At 40.6% G+C, this 15,446-nt stretch overlaps 1 protein-coding gene across 2 annotated transcripts; it reads left to right on the forward strand.

Moving 5' to 3' along the window:
• The first annotated feature begins 1,060 nt into the window (after positions 1–1,060).
• meis2a (Meis homeobox 2a) lies at positions 1,061–14,972 on the forward strand. Of its 2 annotated transcripts, none has more exons than XM_016237397.1 (7): positions 1,061–1,858; positions 2,119–2,339; positions 2,784–2,925; positions 3,185–3,235; positions 3,679–3,729; positions 4,164–4,313; positions 14,748–14,972. In XM_016237397.1, exons 1-7 carry the CDS (start codon positions 1,847–1,849, stop codon positions 14,943–14,945), a joined length of 825 nt encoding a protein of 274 aa, XP_016092883.1. In that variant the 5' UTR covers positions 1,061–1,846; the 3' UTR covers positions 14,946–14,972. The 2 variants fall into 2 exon arrangements, with proteins under 2 accessions (XP_016092883.1, XP_016092884.1); XM_016237398.1 differs by having other exon boundaries at positions 1,065–1,858; positions 14,790–14,972.
• The last annotated feature ends 474 nt before the right edge of the window (positions 14,973–15,446 follow it).

Below are 15,446 nucleotides of genomic sequence, written 5' to 3' on the forward strand. Positions count from 1 at the left end.
GTGTTTTTCAGTGTGTGTGCAGTGTGTGTGCAGTGTGTGTGCAGTGAGACCGCTGGGATTATTCGCTGATGCAGTGGATCAACACTTTGAAAAGTAAACCAATGCGCATCATAGGTTCCTCTAACGTCGCGTCATAAAACATTTAATTTAATCGACCGAAACAGAGCATTTTTCTTGAGGTATTAATTGATTGTAGCCTATTTCCTATACGCATTATTTGTGAAGCTGTAGCTGCTCCGGATGAAATCAAGTCTTGTGTTTTAAGTGTCTGTGGTGGTCCTGCGCCGGCTCTGTTCGGATGCGATGGACTTACCGCGTCTCTACAGAACAGCTCCTCTTCTTCCTCCTCGCGATGAAGCAGTGGTCAGACAGCGCGCGCTCTGTGTCCACTGCAGCGCTTCACTTCTGCTCTCTCCTCGCGCGTGGTCTTCCCTCCCTCTCTCATAAACAGAGCGGTTGTTGCATTTATGAAATCCGTGTTAATTGCTTGCTTCATTAGAACTCGGTCCGTGCGTCCGCGGAGCACTTTATTGAGCTCGCTTGCTGAGATCCCGCACGAGGTCGGCTCCACTTACCCGTGCATGCTTAATTTCGACAACTAAACAAGTCAGGGCGCTCTAAATGCAGACATTTATGTAAAAAGCGATCGATGGGACGCTGATGTCACATGTGCCGCGGTGCAGGCTATATGATCATTGATGAGGAGTAGTATTTTAAGGGTCTGTTTGTGGTATTAGGGGCCATCTGTAGCACAATCAATATCATTGCTCCTCCTCTGAAACCTCAGGCCTTCCTAATGATTGATGATCTCGGGGCTCTTGGATAATTGAGCGACGCGATGCACGGCTCACATTTCAAGCTTTTTTCAAGACAGTTTCCAAACATAAAACTCGCTTTTTTTTTTCTTTTTCTTCTCGCGTGTGGAAAAGTTTACTTTATTTTAAAAGGGGCCCGTCTTTTCTCAACCTCCGCACAAGAAAGAAAGGGGGATGTGACTCTCGATATCGGTTGCATCGCATCGCTCAGTTATGCATTAAGCAAAGTCGGGCTGAAATGACTTTAATATAATATAGCGCTGTTTTAAGGTTTGGACGCGTGCCCGACGCGCCGCGACGCCTCTGAGTTCTCAGCGCATGTGAGTGGGATCTGCGGAGGCTCCCCCCTCGCGCACTGGACGCTCGCCTCGCGCGCAGGCTTTGGCGTGGAGCTCGCGCAGGACTGGCTGTGCTCAGCGCCACTTCCGGCTTCCGTCATTTCATTCTCCCGCCGATGCGCGCGGCTCAACTCTCTGCGTTCTATAAGCGAGCGAGCGGCCGAGCTGCCAGCACTCACTGACACTCACTCATCTCAGACCGCGCTCTCCACAAACTCTCCTCTTTCCCTGTTTACTGTAGTCATAAAACAAGAAAGCGGACCGGAGGCATAAAGGAGACAGGGACTTGTGGGATGAAAACGGGGCTAAAAAGATTCCTCCTCTCTTGAACATCATCTCCAGCCATCATTCATTCATTACCGTGACAACCTCCGGCTTTGATTGACAGCTGGAGTGGCAAAAAGCCATGCGACGCGACAGTTTAGTTACACGCAGGTTGTTGATGGGCCGGCTGTAACCTTCAGTTTGGTGCTCGACTTTTTTTCTTTTCTTTTCTGGGGGGCAAAGAGGAAAAGAAGAAGAATTGCACAACTCTTCCTGATGCCTGCGCTCCTTCTCAGCCCTAGTTCTGGAGAATAGGAGAATTCGGCAAGTTGCTTGAAAAGGGGGATCTTTCGCGGCGCGTGAGTTTGTGAGCGGACTGGGAAATTCAATCTACGACACAGATCCAGAGGTTTATTGGAGCGCAGGCTGATGGCGCAAAGGGTAGGTTTAAAATCTCCAGCACTCACCTCCACTATACACTATCTGTCACAGGCCTCTCCGTCAGTCTGACGCACTTGCTCGGGAATACTCGCCGCGCGACGCTTTGCTCGCTTCGGGAAGCGCAACTTGACCATGTTTTTGGTAATTACGCGCAAATACGCAGCAAACTTTAGCTCCGCGCGAGACTTTTTCTTCTCTTTCCCCTCACGCTTGCCTTTTGTTTTTGTGCTCTTTGTGCTGACTCTCTGCTTCTCTTGCAGTACGATGAGTTGGCTCATTACGGCGGCATGGACGCGGTCGGTATGTACGGGGATCCTCACGCGCCTCGGCCGCTGCCGCAGGTCCATCATCTGAACCACGGACCGCCGCTCCACGCCAGCCAGCACTACGGCACACATGCCCCCCATCCCAATGTCATGCCCACCGGCATGGGCTCAGCTGTCAACGACGTGTTAAAGAGGGATAAAGATCAGATTTACGGGTGAGTTTCATATTAATATCGGATGCGTGAACTCCTTTAGTCGGGCTTCTCTTTCCCCGAATAGTATTTTTTCTTCCTTTGAAAACTAAGTAGTTGGTGTTAGTATTTTGTATTTTTTTTTTTTTTTTATGGCGTTTTGTACACGCATTGCAATTTGTTTTTACTTATATTTATTTGCTTGGCAAATTGGCGTGCAAACTTCAGCCTCACGCTTAAAACAATTTCAAGAGAAACGGGAGATTGCTGCTTTAATTCCATTTAAGTTCCAAATCACTGCAGCCCAAAACAAAGTCACGAAACCCGAATCTCGTCGAGTGTAAAATGCATTTGATTTCTTAGTCATTTCTCAACTGTTGTAGGCTATTCGCAATTCCTGCTTTGTTTCGGGGCTCGTTTTATTCGTCAGTTGATCTGAAGTTTAGCGTGTCGCGGTTGTCTCTGCAGGCATCCTCTGTTTCCTCTGCTGGCTCTGGTCTTCGAGAAGTGTGAGCTGGCCACATGCACTCCCCGAGAGCCCGGGGTTGCTGGAGGAGACGTGTGCTCCTCAGACTCCTTCAACGAGGACATCGCTGTCTTCGCCAAACAGGTCCCTCACGAGCCGCGCATCTCACACCAGACGCATTTAAAGCATTAAAACAAAGACAAAAATAGCCGATCCTTTTTCATTTAAGACCGCTAATTATATTTGCACGAATGCACTTGGATGTCGTACATTAAGCGACTGTTGTTCTACCAGATTAGCGACGATTGCAATTTTAATGCTTTTTAAAAAAATGTAATTAACGACTGAATTGCTGCACATGTCTTCATCGATTGCTATTAACTCTCTTTCTGCTGTGTTTTAGATCCGCGCCGAAAAACCTTTATTTTCTTCAAATCCAGAACTGGATAATTTGGTAAGATCACACTTCAGCACTGATTGTCTTCGGAATAGCCGCACACTTTACTTCTGTGAAACGAGTCTGACTCGTTATTTCGAGACTTGTTTAGTTTTCTGCATGGATGTGGAGATAGTGAAGTGAACAGGAGGGGATGTGAAGTGTGACGGGGCTGTTTGGAGAGCCGCGCGCAGCGGTGCAGTGTGAAATAAGTCTCATTATTGGGCTGATATCACCAGCAACCCCTTTAACACTTCTCACAGGCCAATCATTCCACCTGCAATTTTTACATATCAAAAATAATAGCTTTTTATTTATCAAACACATTATTGAATTATTTCTTATTTTTTAATTACGTTTTTTTTTCAGTTGGAATAGGATGTTTTTTTCAATGCAACGAATATTAAAATTAAACAGCTAAATGAAGGCACACAGCTAACGACGTCCGTTTGTCTCTACAGATGATACAAGCCATACAAGTATTACGGTTTCATCTTTTGGAGTTAGAAAAGGTAATCTTTTATGGATTTGTATTGATTTAATTTCAGAAATAATTTGGATGGATTTACTTCTCCGTCACCAATTTGGGAATTTATTATTTTATTTTATATTTTTTATGAATAATTCAGATTTTGCATTACTTGGTGTAATAAAAAAAATACATACATGTTCTCTGACAAAATTACTCCGAACATAATTTGATATTAAAACCATGCCATTTAATTTATTTCCACGTTTTTGACATAGAAAAATTCTTATTTATTTCACAGTTTATAAATTAACTTCTAGTTTGTACTGGTGATGTTCGTCTCTACATAGCGTTTATTCTGTCGATGAACTTGTTGCATGTGTCTGTAGAGAATAATAAGCATTGCTACAGTTTCTCTTTAACTGCGCTTCTGTCTGGAGCGGCTGCTGACAGAGCCTTTCTCTTCTCTGCTCGAAGGTGCACGAGCTCTGCGACAATTTCTGCCATCGGTACATCAGCTGCTTGAAGGGGAAAATGCCCATAGATTTAGTGATCGATGACCGGGATGGCAACTCAAAATCAGACCACGAGGACATCTCGGGATCTTCAACTAACTTAGCCGATCATGTAAGTAACCGGATGGTTTCATTGTTTCTGTCTGCGCTGGATATTAAATGTAGCAGGCATACCCTAAAATAGTAACGTGAATGATCCAAATGGATCCTTATAATATATAAGATATGATGTTCTTAATTCTTGGCTGAAAGTTGCATGCGATTTTTCTGAACTTGTGGCTTGTGAGCAAACACGGTGCATGGATATATATACCCGATATATTTTCATTTAGTGCTGGTAGTTGATGTAGAGCTGCTATTTTGTGTTTTTGTATTTGATTATGTCTGTATCGTGTGATGTTGCAATCGCGCGTTGCACAAGACTGCTTTAAAACATATTAATAATTGAGACGGATATGTTGATGGCGTTATAACCTACTTTATAGGCTATGCCGAGCATGCACACTATGTTGTTTAAAGTATTGCAGAGTCAAGTTTATAATGTGCTTCTCTATAGTTTGCTTGGATGATGATGTTGTTGTTGTTAATGTGTTTAATTGTCTGTTATTGATTGTTGCTGTGGTTTGAGTCCGGGTTACAGGCCCGACGCTCCATTATAGTGACTCCGAAGCTTTTGCATCTAAATGACAGCGGCTGTGTTTAAACGTGTTGTAAATGAAATGTTGGGGAGAAGAAAGTTTTCCGCGTCGTGTAGTTGATATCGAGTCGAGGAGCGCTATATATGATCTGAGGCTTCTGGGGTCCAGCTCTAACTATACTGCATTAGAGTGAATCGACTTTGATTGATTAAAAACCGGGAAACATTCAAACACATTTCTGTATACTTAACAACTCACTCGTAGTGTCAAATATGTGTTTGTAATCTCTAACTATACTGCATTAGAGTGAATCGACCGAATTGATTGATTAAAAACCGGGAAACATTCAAACACATTTCTGTATACTTAACAACTCACTCGTAGTGTCAAATATGTGTTTGTAAGCCACGCTGTTTCTCTGCTGATTGCTGTTGGGTTAGCTCAGTTTGATAAGACTGACAACATGAGAAATGTCAGTTCGGCTCATCTTTAGACTGGACATCTGGACACATTGCGTTGAGCATTCTGTGGATTCGGGTCCCTTTACGCGGTTTCTCTGGGGTTATCGTTTAAAAGCTGCTGGTATCTTGTGCATGTTGCATCGCCATTACCTTACACGATTAACGCTGCTAATGTTTGTCTGATAGGATGATTTTGCAGCTGATTGTAGGCTACACTGTGAGCTTTAATAGCTGGCGAAGGATTTTTTTTTTTTTTTGTATAAATATCTAAATATGTCTGAGCATTAGTTTGGCGTAGACTGAGTACAGTAGAGACACTACACAAACACTAGATGCCGAAATGATTTTTCACATGATATTTATTTAGCTTATGTACTAAAATATCATAAACTAATAATAGCCGTAAGTAGTTTATATTTTCCACAATTAGCTCATAAACACAAGGCGCATTTTTGTCTGAACTGTACCCATATAAGGTACAGCTGAGACACCCATTCTTAACGCTCTAAAGCTGGCTAACCATTTATTGCAAATGTAATAAATTACAGTTGTGCATTTTTTAAAATTCAGATTTATTTATTCGCTTTATTTAATTCAGATTCAGTCAAACAAAATAGGAACAAAATATTTAACACTAGAAAAGATATGGCAGACAGTACAAATGTAAACATAACAGTAAAAATAACCGTGGAAATAGTCATGGAAAACAACAAAAACAGAAACAAAAATAAAGTCCACCCGCCTAACACACACACACTCACACACACTCACACACACACACTCACACACACACACACACACACATTATAGGGACATTATAGCTATTATATATAAGCGTAGTGGTTTTTATAGGACCTAACTAAATTTTCCCATAAGGTTAGAGTTTACTGGTATTATACTTGTAACGTAGCTAATACCAGAACACACACACAGCCTCTGAACATGCATTTTATTTTCTGATTGAACTGTTACTGCATACATAGGATATAAAGGGTGTATCAACTGTACCCACTTTACCAGCTTGTATATTTAAAAAAATGCTATATTATCATTTTAACATTCATGTTAGAAAATATGTCCGTTAATAATAGACAGTTGAAATATCACAAATATAATTTTTAAGCATAATTTGCGTAGCATGTGTGTAAATGTGACTTTTAACCTATTATCATAACATTGTACAGCTAAATAGCATGTGACGCAATAGGACACCTGTCTGGGTACAGTAGATACACTGCGCCTCAACCGTACCCCACTGACATACTCGCATGTTTCTCTAGATTATGCAAAGACCTTGCATGGCACAATATCATAGTCCAAACGTCACATTTGCATAGTGTGCATCTGCGGCTGTGTTTGTTAATGAGAATAAATGATTGCAGGCCTGATGCTGCTCCACATACTGAAAAGCGCACAACTTCATAAGCACCACACTGGCCTGATGTTCAGCTCAGCACAAAACACAAAGCAGACGACTGCTCCGATTAAACCACAGATTTGTTCATTTCATTTGGATCTTGCAATTTATTATATGGCGTTTCTACCTTTTTTCTATGTTTGAGGACAGCAGTTTGATAGTTGGATATGCAAATGTATTTAGGTTGTACCTATCTCATCCATTTTTTTCTGCTTTGATATGCATTTTTAATATATTTCGCCTGGGGCTACATAATTTGGTGAAAGTTGCTTTGCTGGGGATGAAGGACATGCCTTGCTCTCTCTCTCTCTCTCTCTCTCTCTCTCTCTCTACCTGCTGTATGCTGTGAATATAGGCACTTTTATTTACTATTGAATGCTACGTTGTCTTTGAGTGTGGTTTATAGTGCTGTCAGAGTTTACAAGGCCTTTGTCAGGATGCCATTATATTTTTGATTTGCCTCCTGTTACTGTCCAGCCTCTCAAAAACGTTAATCCTGCAGTTATTAAAAAATACGATTAGAAATTAAATCAAAGTATCCATGTTATTCAACACAACTGTACAATAGAGATTTGCTCAATAATTGAGGTGACATCTGGCTTCTCTGTTGGATTTGTCTAGTGAATAATCTGTTAATAACCAGTTAATAAGATACTAGTTTCAATTTGATTTGACATTTGTTTGTGTAAATTCTGTTGCAAATTAAATTAAATAGGTGCAGCTTATAATATGTTGACAGTGTTTTTGACATTGTCTCAGTGTTAACATTTTGATTTGGCTGTGACGTTATGAAATATTGTGACGTGTGCCTTTGGCACCCACATTTCTCCTAATTGTTTGTGGCTGTCAGTAGTTTTTATGTTGATAATATTCAAGTAATACAAGTCACATAAAGAAATATATAAGTCGTTTTTTAACGGGAATTATCTTCTGTGAGTATGCTGTAGTGATCTCTCTCAAATATACTATGGCCATTCGCATGCAATAAGCTTAGAGACCAGTTTTCTTTTTTAAAAGTTTTTATTTTATTTATTAATTTTTTTAAGTGGTGATTTGTCGTGATAGCCTGTTTGCCCGAGCACAGCTCACAGGTCATCTAGTTCATTCCTACAGATCGTCAGCACTGATCTGGTGTGTGTGATCTGGGTGTGACTGCTCTCGTCTGGACACACACTCACTTGTTGCTGTGCTTCAGACGCAAGTGTGTGTTTGGGGTTTATTCTCTTCACAGTGATTTGGATTGGTTTTCCAGTTTAATAAACATATGGATTTCAGAACAGGAACTTATTACATGCAGAAGTATAAATTGGTAACCTGCAATTGTTAACTATTTCAACCCATAAAAATGTATATTGTTGGTGTAAATTGATATATGTAGGTGGATATGGAGATGTTAACCTTTTTTTTCAGCGTGTTTCAAGTGTTTTCAAGTGAGGTGTGTTTTTTGCTATTCTGTGTCAAATAGAAGAGCATTGAAAACATTCAGTCACGTCTCTTAAAATGCTTGGCTGTCAATTACTCGAGCTCAGCGAAGGCTGCTTTCTCATTCTTGTCAGATAATTGGTAGTTTCGCTCTGAATAGTCATTTTGAGATGCTTCAGACCGTCCCTTTAACATGTTTTTGGAGCGCTTGTGTAATTACATGTTAAATGCAGCAGAGCTGTGTGTGGATCTGACGCTCGCTTGTGTTTCGCATGGGTTATTTTTACGTGTTCGCAAGCCATTCCCAATCTGACGTACATTTTTCTGTAAGTGTGTGGTATCTAGTGACCAGTGTTGGGGTAGCACATTACAAGTAACGCGAGTTACGTAATCAGATTACTTTTTTCAAGTAACTAGTAAAGTAACGCATTACATTTTAATTTACAAGAACATATCTGAGCTACTTTTTCAAATAAGTAACGTTTATTGATTGGAGATTGAAAATTATTGTTTATTTATTGATTCCCATTTATTGATTGAAAGCTCTACTGTCCCCATGTTGAGAGAAATCGGGAGTAAGATGCTACTTTAGTTCTAGAATAAATGTGAACATGCATTAATTCATCTCACTCACTCACTCACAAAAAAAAAAATCTGATTTAGTTTTCCTCAAAATTAATAAAAACAGTTAAACGCAACTCAGAATATGACTCAAAGCTGCAATTATTAAATATGTTAAATAATACAAATATCCTTTATGTATTTAATCCCCTTTTATTAACCAATTTGCTGCTGACCTTCAGTGATCATACTAATAAGCAACAATTACACAAGATAAACTAACATTTCTTCTTCCTTTTTTATTGCTGAAGAGTGTTGAACTTTCTTCTTCAGTGTTCTACTGTACAGACGTGAATCTACTTTTCCTTCAGCATTAGGCTTTTGGTGCGAAAGGCTTTTATATTTGCCAAAAATAGAACTTTTTATATTAAAAGCAAACAAGCAAGCCCAGCCCAGATTTAAAAAGTAACGCAAAAGTATCGTAACGCATTACTTTCAATAAAAAGTAACTAAGTAACGTAATTAGTTACTTTTTAGGAAGTAACGCAATATTGTAATGCATTACTTTTAAAAGTAACTTTCCCCAGCACTGCTAGTGATGACTGTGAATGAAAGTTGAGCGAGCTCTCTGACGGACAGGCCAGGTGCGGGTCCTTCCAGCCATTGTCTCCGGCTTTTATATTAATTACATCTTGCATTATCAGCGTTGAGTCCGTGACCCTGTGCGCCCGGTGAAAGGCGGCCCCCGGAGACACGGCGACCCTCTATCTTATTCTGTATCTGCTCTATTGTGTGTATCGCTGTGTTTGCGGCCTGGTAACGGCGCTCTTTAACACAATTAACATGCTCGCTTCCTGGGTGGGGTGGAGGCTCTCTCAGCCGTTTGGGTCACACGATGTCTCTCACTCGCTTTCTTTACAGCTTTACAGCACTTTAATGGACTCTTGGGAGCCCTGACAACTGTTTTGTTGTGATGTGAGGCCTGAGAGAGAGAGAGGGGCGGCTGCATTATTCATAAGTGGAGAAAGGGCTGTTGCTTTTTTGCTGCCGAGTGGCATGAGGAAACTGGATATCAGCTGCAGAACTCGGGGAAGCTCGCAGGGAAATGTGTAGCCGTCAGCGGGTGAAGATCGAAGGCCGTGTTCGAGTGGAACTACAGGGAGCACATGGTGTTTGTAGGCAGTGGGCGTCTCGGCTACAGGAAACAGAACTCGGAATAAGCCGTGCTCGAGCTCGTTCTTAGTGTATGAAGCTTCAGCTGAACTGCATTACACAGGCGGCTGTTTTTCACGCCACTCTTCTCTAAAGACGTGCTGTAAATGTTCCGACAGGGCCAACGTCATTTTCGCTGCGGCCCTACGAAACAATTACTTGAACAACAGCTGATATTCATCCCAGATGAACACTGCAGCTACAGTGTTATGATTGAATCCACACACAGTTTGGGAAATAGTATTGAAAATGGCATAAATCATAATCTCCGTGATCTTTTGGAATAAAATAGTTTGATGTAATATGAAAACATACTGCAGATTTTTCTGATGAATCCCAGCAGCTCAAGCCCTGGTTACCTGAGTCTGATCTGAACAGTTTGAGCAGCACGTTTCAGCACACATTGATGCTGCTTCACACCAAGAACTATAACTGTAACTATTAGATAATTATATTAATATTTTGTGTGTGTGTGTGTCTGTGTCTGTGTCTGTGTCTGTGTGTGAGTGTGAGTGTGAACGGGAATTATCTTCTGTGAGTATGCTGTAGTGATCTCTCTCAAATATACTATGGCCATTCGCATGCAATAAGCTTAGAGACCAGTTTTCTTTTTTAAAAGTTTTTATTTTATTTATTAATTTTTTTAAGTGGTGATTTGTCGTGATAGCCTGTTTGCCCGAGCACAGCTCACAGGTCATCTAGTTCATTCCTACAGATCGTCAGCACTGATCTGGTGTGTGTGATCTGGGTGTGACTGCTCTCGTCTGGACACACACTCACTTGTTGCTGTGCTTCAGACGCAAGTGTGTGTTTGGGGTTTATTCTCTTCACAGTGATTTGGATTGGTTTTCCAGTTTAATAAACATATGGATTTCAGAACAGGAACTTATTACATGCAGAAGTATAAATTGGTAACCTGCAATTGTTAACTATTTCAACCCATAAAAATGTATATTGTTGGTGTAAATTGATATATGTAGGTGGATATGGAGATGTTAACCTTTTTTTTCAGCGTGTTTCAAGTGTTTTCAAGTGAGGTGTGTTTTTTGCTATTCTGTGTCAAATAGAAGAGCATTGAAAACATTCAGTCACGTCTCTTAAAATGCTTGGCTGTCAATTACTCGAGCTCAGCGAAGGCTGCTTTCTCATTCTTGTCAGATAATTGGTAGTTTCGCTCTGAATAGTCATTTTGAGATGCTTCAGACCGTCCCTTTAACATGTTTTTGGAGCGCTTGTGTAATTACATGTTAAATGCAGCAGAGCTGTGTGTGGATCTGACGCTCGCTTGTGTTTCGCATGGGTTATTTTTACGTGTTCGCAAGCCATTCCCAATCTGACGTACATTTTTCTGTAAGTGTGTGGTATCTAGTGACCAGTGTTGGGGTAGCACATTACAAGTAACGCGAGTTACGTAATCAGATTACTTTTTTCAAGTAACTAGTAAAGTAACGCATTACATTTTAATTTACAAGAACATATCTGAGCTACTTTTTCAAATAAGTAACGTTTATTGATTGGAGATTGAAAATTATTGTTTATTTATTGATTCCCATTTATTGATTGAAAGCTCTACTGTCCCCATGTTGAGAGAAATCGGGAGTAAGATGCTACTTTAGTTCTAGAATAAATGTGAACATGCATTAATTCATCTCACTCACTCACTCACAAAAAAAAAAATCTGATTTAGTTTTCCTCAAAATTAATAAAAACAGTTAAACGCAACTCAGAATATGACTCAAAGCTGCAATTATTAAATATGTTAAATAATACAAATATCCTTTATGTATTTAATCCCCTTTTATTAACCAATTTGCTGCTGACCTTCAGTGATCATACTAATAAGCAACAATTACACAAGATAAACTAACATTTCTTCTTCCTTTTTTATTGCTGAAGAGTGTTGAACTTTCTTCTTCAGTGTTCTACTGTACAGACGTGAATCTACTTTTCCTTCAGCATTAGGCTTTTGGTGCGAAAGGCTTTTATATTTGCCAAAAATAGAACTTTTTATATTAAAAGCAAACAAGCAAGCCCAGCCCAGATTTAAAAAGTAACGCAAAAGTATCGTAACGCATTACTTTCAATAAAAAGTAACTAAGTAACGTAATTAGTTACTTTTTAGGAAGTAACGCAATATTGTAATGCATTACTTTTAAAAGTAACTTTCCCCAGCACTGCTAGTGATGACTGTGAATGAAAGTTGAGCGAGCTCTCTGACGGACAGGCCAGGTGCGGGTCCTTCCAGCCATTGTCTCCGGCTTTTATATTAATTACATCTTGCATTATCAGCGTTGAGTCCGTGACCCTGTGCGCCCGGTGAAAGGCGGCCCCCGGAGACACGGCGACCCTCTATCTTATTCTGTATCTGCTCTATTGTGTGTATCGCTGTGTTTGCGGCCTGGTAACGGCGCTCTTTAACACAATTAGAGCAGAGCACGCAGTGGCTGCGTTTGACTCCTAATTATCCGCAGCGATGGGGAATAGTCACATGCTCGCTGCTTTCTTTCCTGGGTGGGGTGGAGGCTCTCTCAGCCGTTTGGGTCACACGATGTCTCTCACTCGCTTTCTTTACAGCTTGTTTGAACTTTAATGGACTCTTGGGAGCCCTGACAACTGTTTTGTTGTGATGTGAGGCCTGAGAGAGAGAGAGGGGCGGCTGCATTATTCATAAGTGGGGAAAGGGCTGTTGCTTTTTTGCTGCCGAGTGGCGTGAGGAAACTGGATATCAGCTGCAGAACTCTGGGAAGCTCGCAGGGAAACATGTAGCCGTCAGCACTTACGGACCTGCGGCTATGTTCGAGTGGAGCTACAGGAGCGCGTGTGTGTTTTTAGGCCTGTCTTGCGGCGGTGGGCGTCTCGGCTACGGGAAACAGAACCCAGTCATTTTCATGGCTTGGAACAACACAAGCTCGAGACGGCTGTTTTTCCTTCCACTCTTCTCTAAAGACGTGCTGTGAATGTTCTGACGGAGCCTACGTCATTTTCGCTGCGGTCATACGAAACAATTACATGAACAACAGATAAATATGGCCCAATCCACACACAGTTTGGGAAATGTTATTAAACATGGCATAAATCATATACCCTCTGTGATCTTTTGGAATAAAATAGTTTGATGTAATATGAAAACATACTTCTGATGAATTCCAGCAGCTCAAGTGTATTTCCAAGAGTCTGATCTGAACAGTTTGAGCAGCACAGATTGTTTGTGATGCTGCTTCACACCAAGAACAATAACTACAACTATTACGACGATTATGTTAGTGTCCACACTAACGAACAATATATTTCTGTTTTAACGATCACTGTAGTTTTGTCGTCTGCCGCTTTAAATGCTCAGTTTATTTAAATTCAGATGGATTCTGATTGGCTGCTGGGGGAAAAAAAGCATTCTGATTGTGTTTCCAACGATAATCGTTAACGTTATAGTTGTGGTGTGGACTTTCCTGTTCTCATAGAATTGGAAGGATAATTAATGCTTTATAGTTATCATTATAGTTAACATCCTTGGTGTGAACAGGCCTTTATTGAAGGATATTGTAGGTAGAACTAGATTGAGAGTAACCATTATCACTTATTTCATATGCTAAGACTGGACTAGCATAATACTAAATCATTTATAATAATATTATTTATTATAATTATAGTTTATATTAAATAAAATAGCTGTTGTGTCTGTGGTAGAGCTTTTTGAGTGTTAGTGGATTGACTCGGTTGTAGTGTAGTGAACTAACAGCATTAACAGCAGACATACACCACTGAGACTCATAAGAACACTTAAGTCTCTGTGTGTGAGTGTGTCTGTGTGTGTGTGTGTTTGTGTGTGTGTGTGAGTGTGTGTGAGTGTGTGTGTGTGTGTGTGTGTGTGTGTGTGTGTGTGTTGCTGCACATACTCGATTGCTCTCAGATTAAGACTTGAGCTTTGTCTCTAATGAGCTTACAGCCTATGCTCTATGCCTATAGGTGATGTTAAATAATAATTTTGACTAATTTTTAGGGTACAGTTTTTCACAGTGTATGCAGGTGACTCACTGAGTGTGTGAGGTGGGATTGTAAGGTATTTTTCTCACTAGAGTGGTAAAGGAAATTCCTCCTCTTGCTCGTCTATGTGTAACACAGATAAAGCTCTTCCTGTACAGTACAAATCCTGTTTCCCCCGCGGCCCGATCGGACCCTGAGAAACCTCAGGAAGGGTGAGGAGGAGATGCCCTCTTACACACGACAAATGGCCCACCGCTGTGTGTGTGTGTGTGTCAGATTAGATACTGTGTTTGCTGTTTGTGACAGTGGAAATTATGAATTGCTGCTCAAAACACAGACATTTAATTTGAGTGTTAGAATTCAGCAAAGTTTGCGTCATTCCAAATTTGTGTGACTTTCTTTCTTCTGAGGAACACAACAGAACATGTTATGCAGAATGTCCAAGTTGCTCTTTTCCATATAATGAAAGTCAATGAGAGAGGATCATAGCAGTCATCCAAAATATTGTCCTATCCTATCAAACCATACATTAATGGAAAGCTTATTTATTCAGCTATATTTATTATGCATCTCAATTTAAAAAAATTGACCCTTATGACTGGTTTTGTGGTCCAGGTTCACATATTACCGTACAGTTCGTCTAAATGTGACGACAAGGCATGAATATATTATAAACATTAACGGATGATCTGTAAAGCTGCATTGATGTAATGAGTATCATGAAATGTGCGATACAAATAACATTTACTTGGTGTTTAGATGTGCATCTAAATCTTTAGGATGGTGAAGGGTTTGTTGGTCTGTGTTTACTGTCCAGCTCATTCACGAGTCCTCTCTTTCTCTTTGTGCTGTGGATGGGGAAAACGGACGGATGGTTCCGCACTGGCCGTCTCAAGAACCCAGCGTCCTGGAGAGATCACGATGATGCCACGTCCACACACTCGGCCGGCACGCCGGGACCCTCCAGCGGAGGACACGCGTCACAGAGCGGAGACAACAGCAGCGAACAAGGTGAGTCCTGTGCTGTACCTGTGCTTTCATCATGCTACTGAACCATATCAGGTGTGATGTAAACACTGTTTACTGCACATGCAGCCCTGACAGTGTGAACGTGTGTGTGTGTGTGTGTGTGTAACCTCAATTAAGATTGTAAAACCTCACGTCAGCTACACTGTATAATACCATCCCACAGTCCCCATGAGGAAAACAGAATAGTAAAGTTTTAATTAAAATGTAAAACTGCAAAATATTTTCTGTGAGGGGTAGAGTTGAGGCCCATTCATGCCAAGAACAATAACTATAATGATAGCTATATTTGCATACACATCAATGTACAAAAGCTTTCTGTTTATTCTAAACTTTCTGCAGCTTTATATCCTGTCAATGTTTTTTTTATCATTCATTAGCTTGTTTTGAAAGTGTTTCCAATGAAATCATCCCCCTGTGTCTTTATCGTTACCATTGTGGTGTGGTGTGGATTCACTATTCTCTTTAATTAAGTCAAGTCACCATTATTTATATAGCGCTTTTTACAATGCAGATTGTGTCAAAGC

Source organism: Sinocyclocheilus grahami, unplaced genomic scaffold (assembly GCF_001515645.1).
Source record: "Sinocyclocheilus grahami isolate Dianchi unplaced genomic scaffold, SAMN03320097.WGS_v1.1 scaffold513.1, whole genome shotgun sequence".
NCBI classification, from domain to species: domain Eukaryota; kingdom Metazoa; phylum Chordata; class Actinopteri; order Cypriniformes; family Cyprinidae; genus Sinocyclocheilus; species Sinocyclocheilus grahami.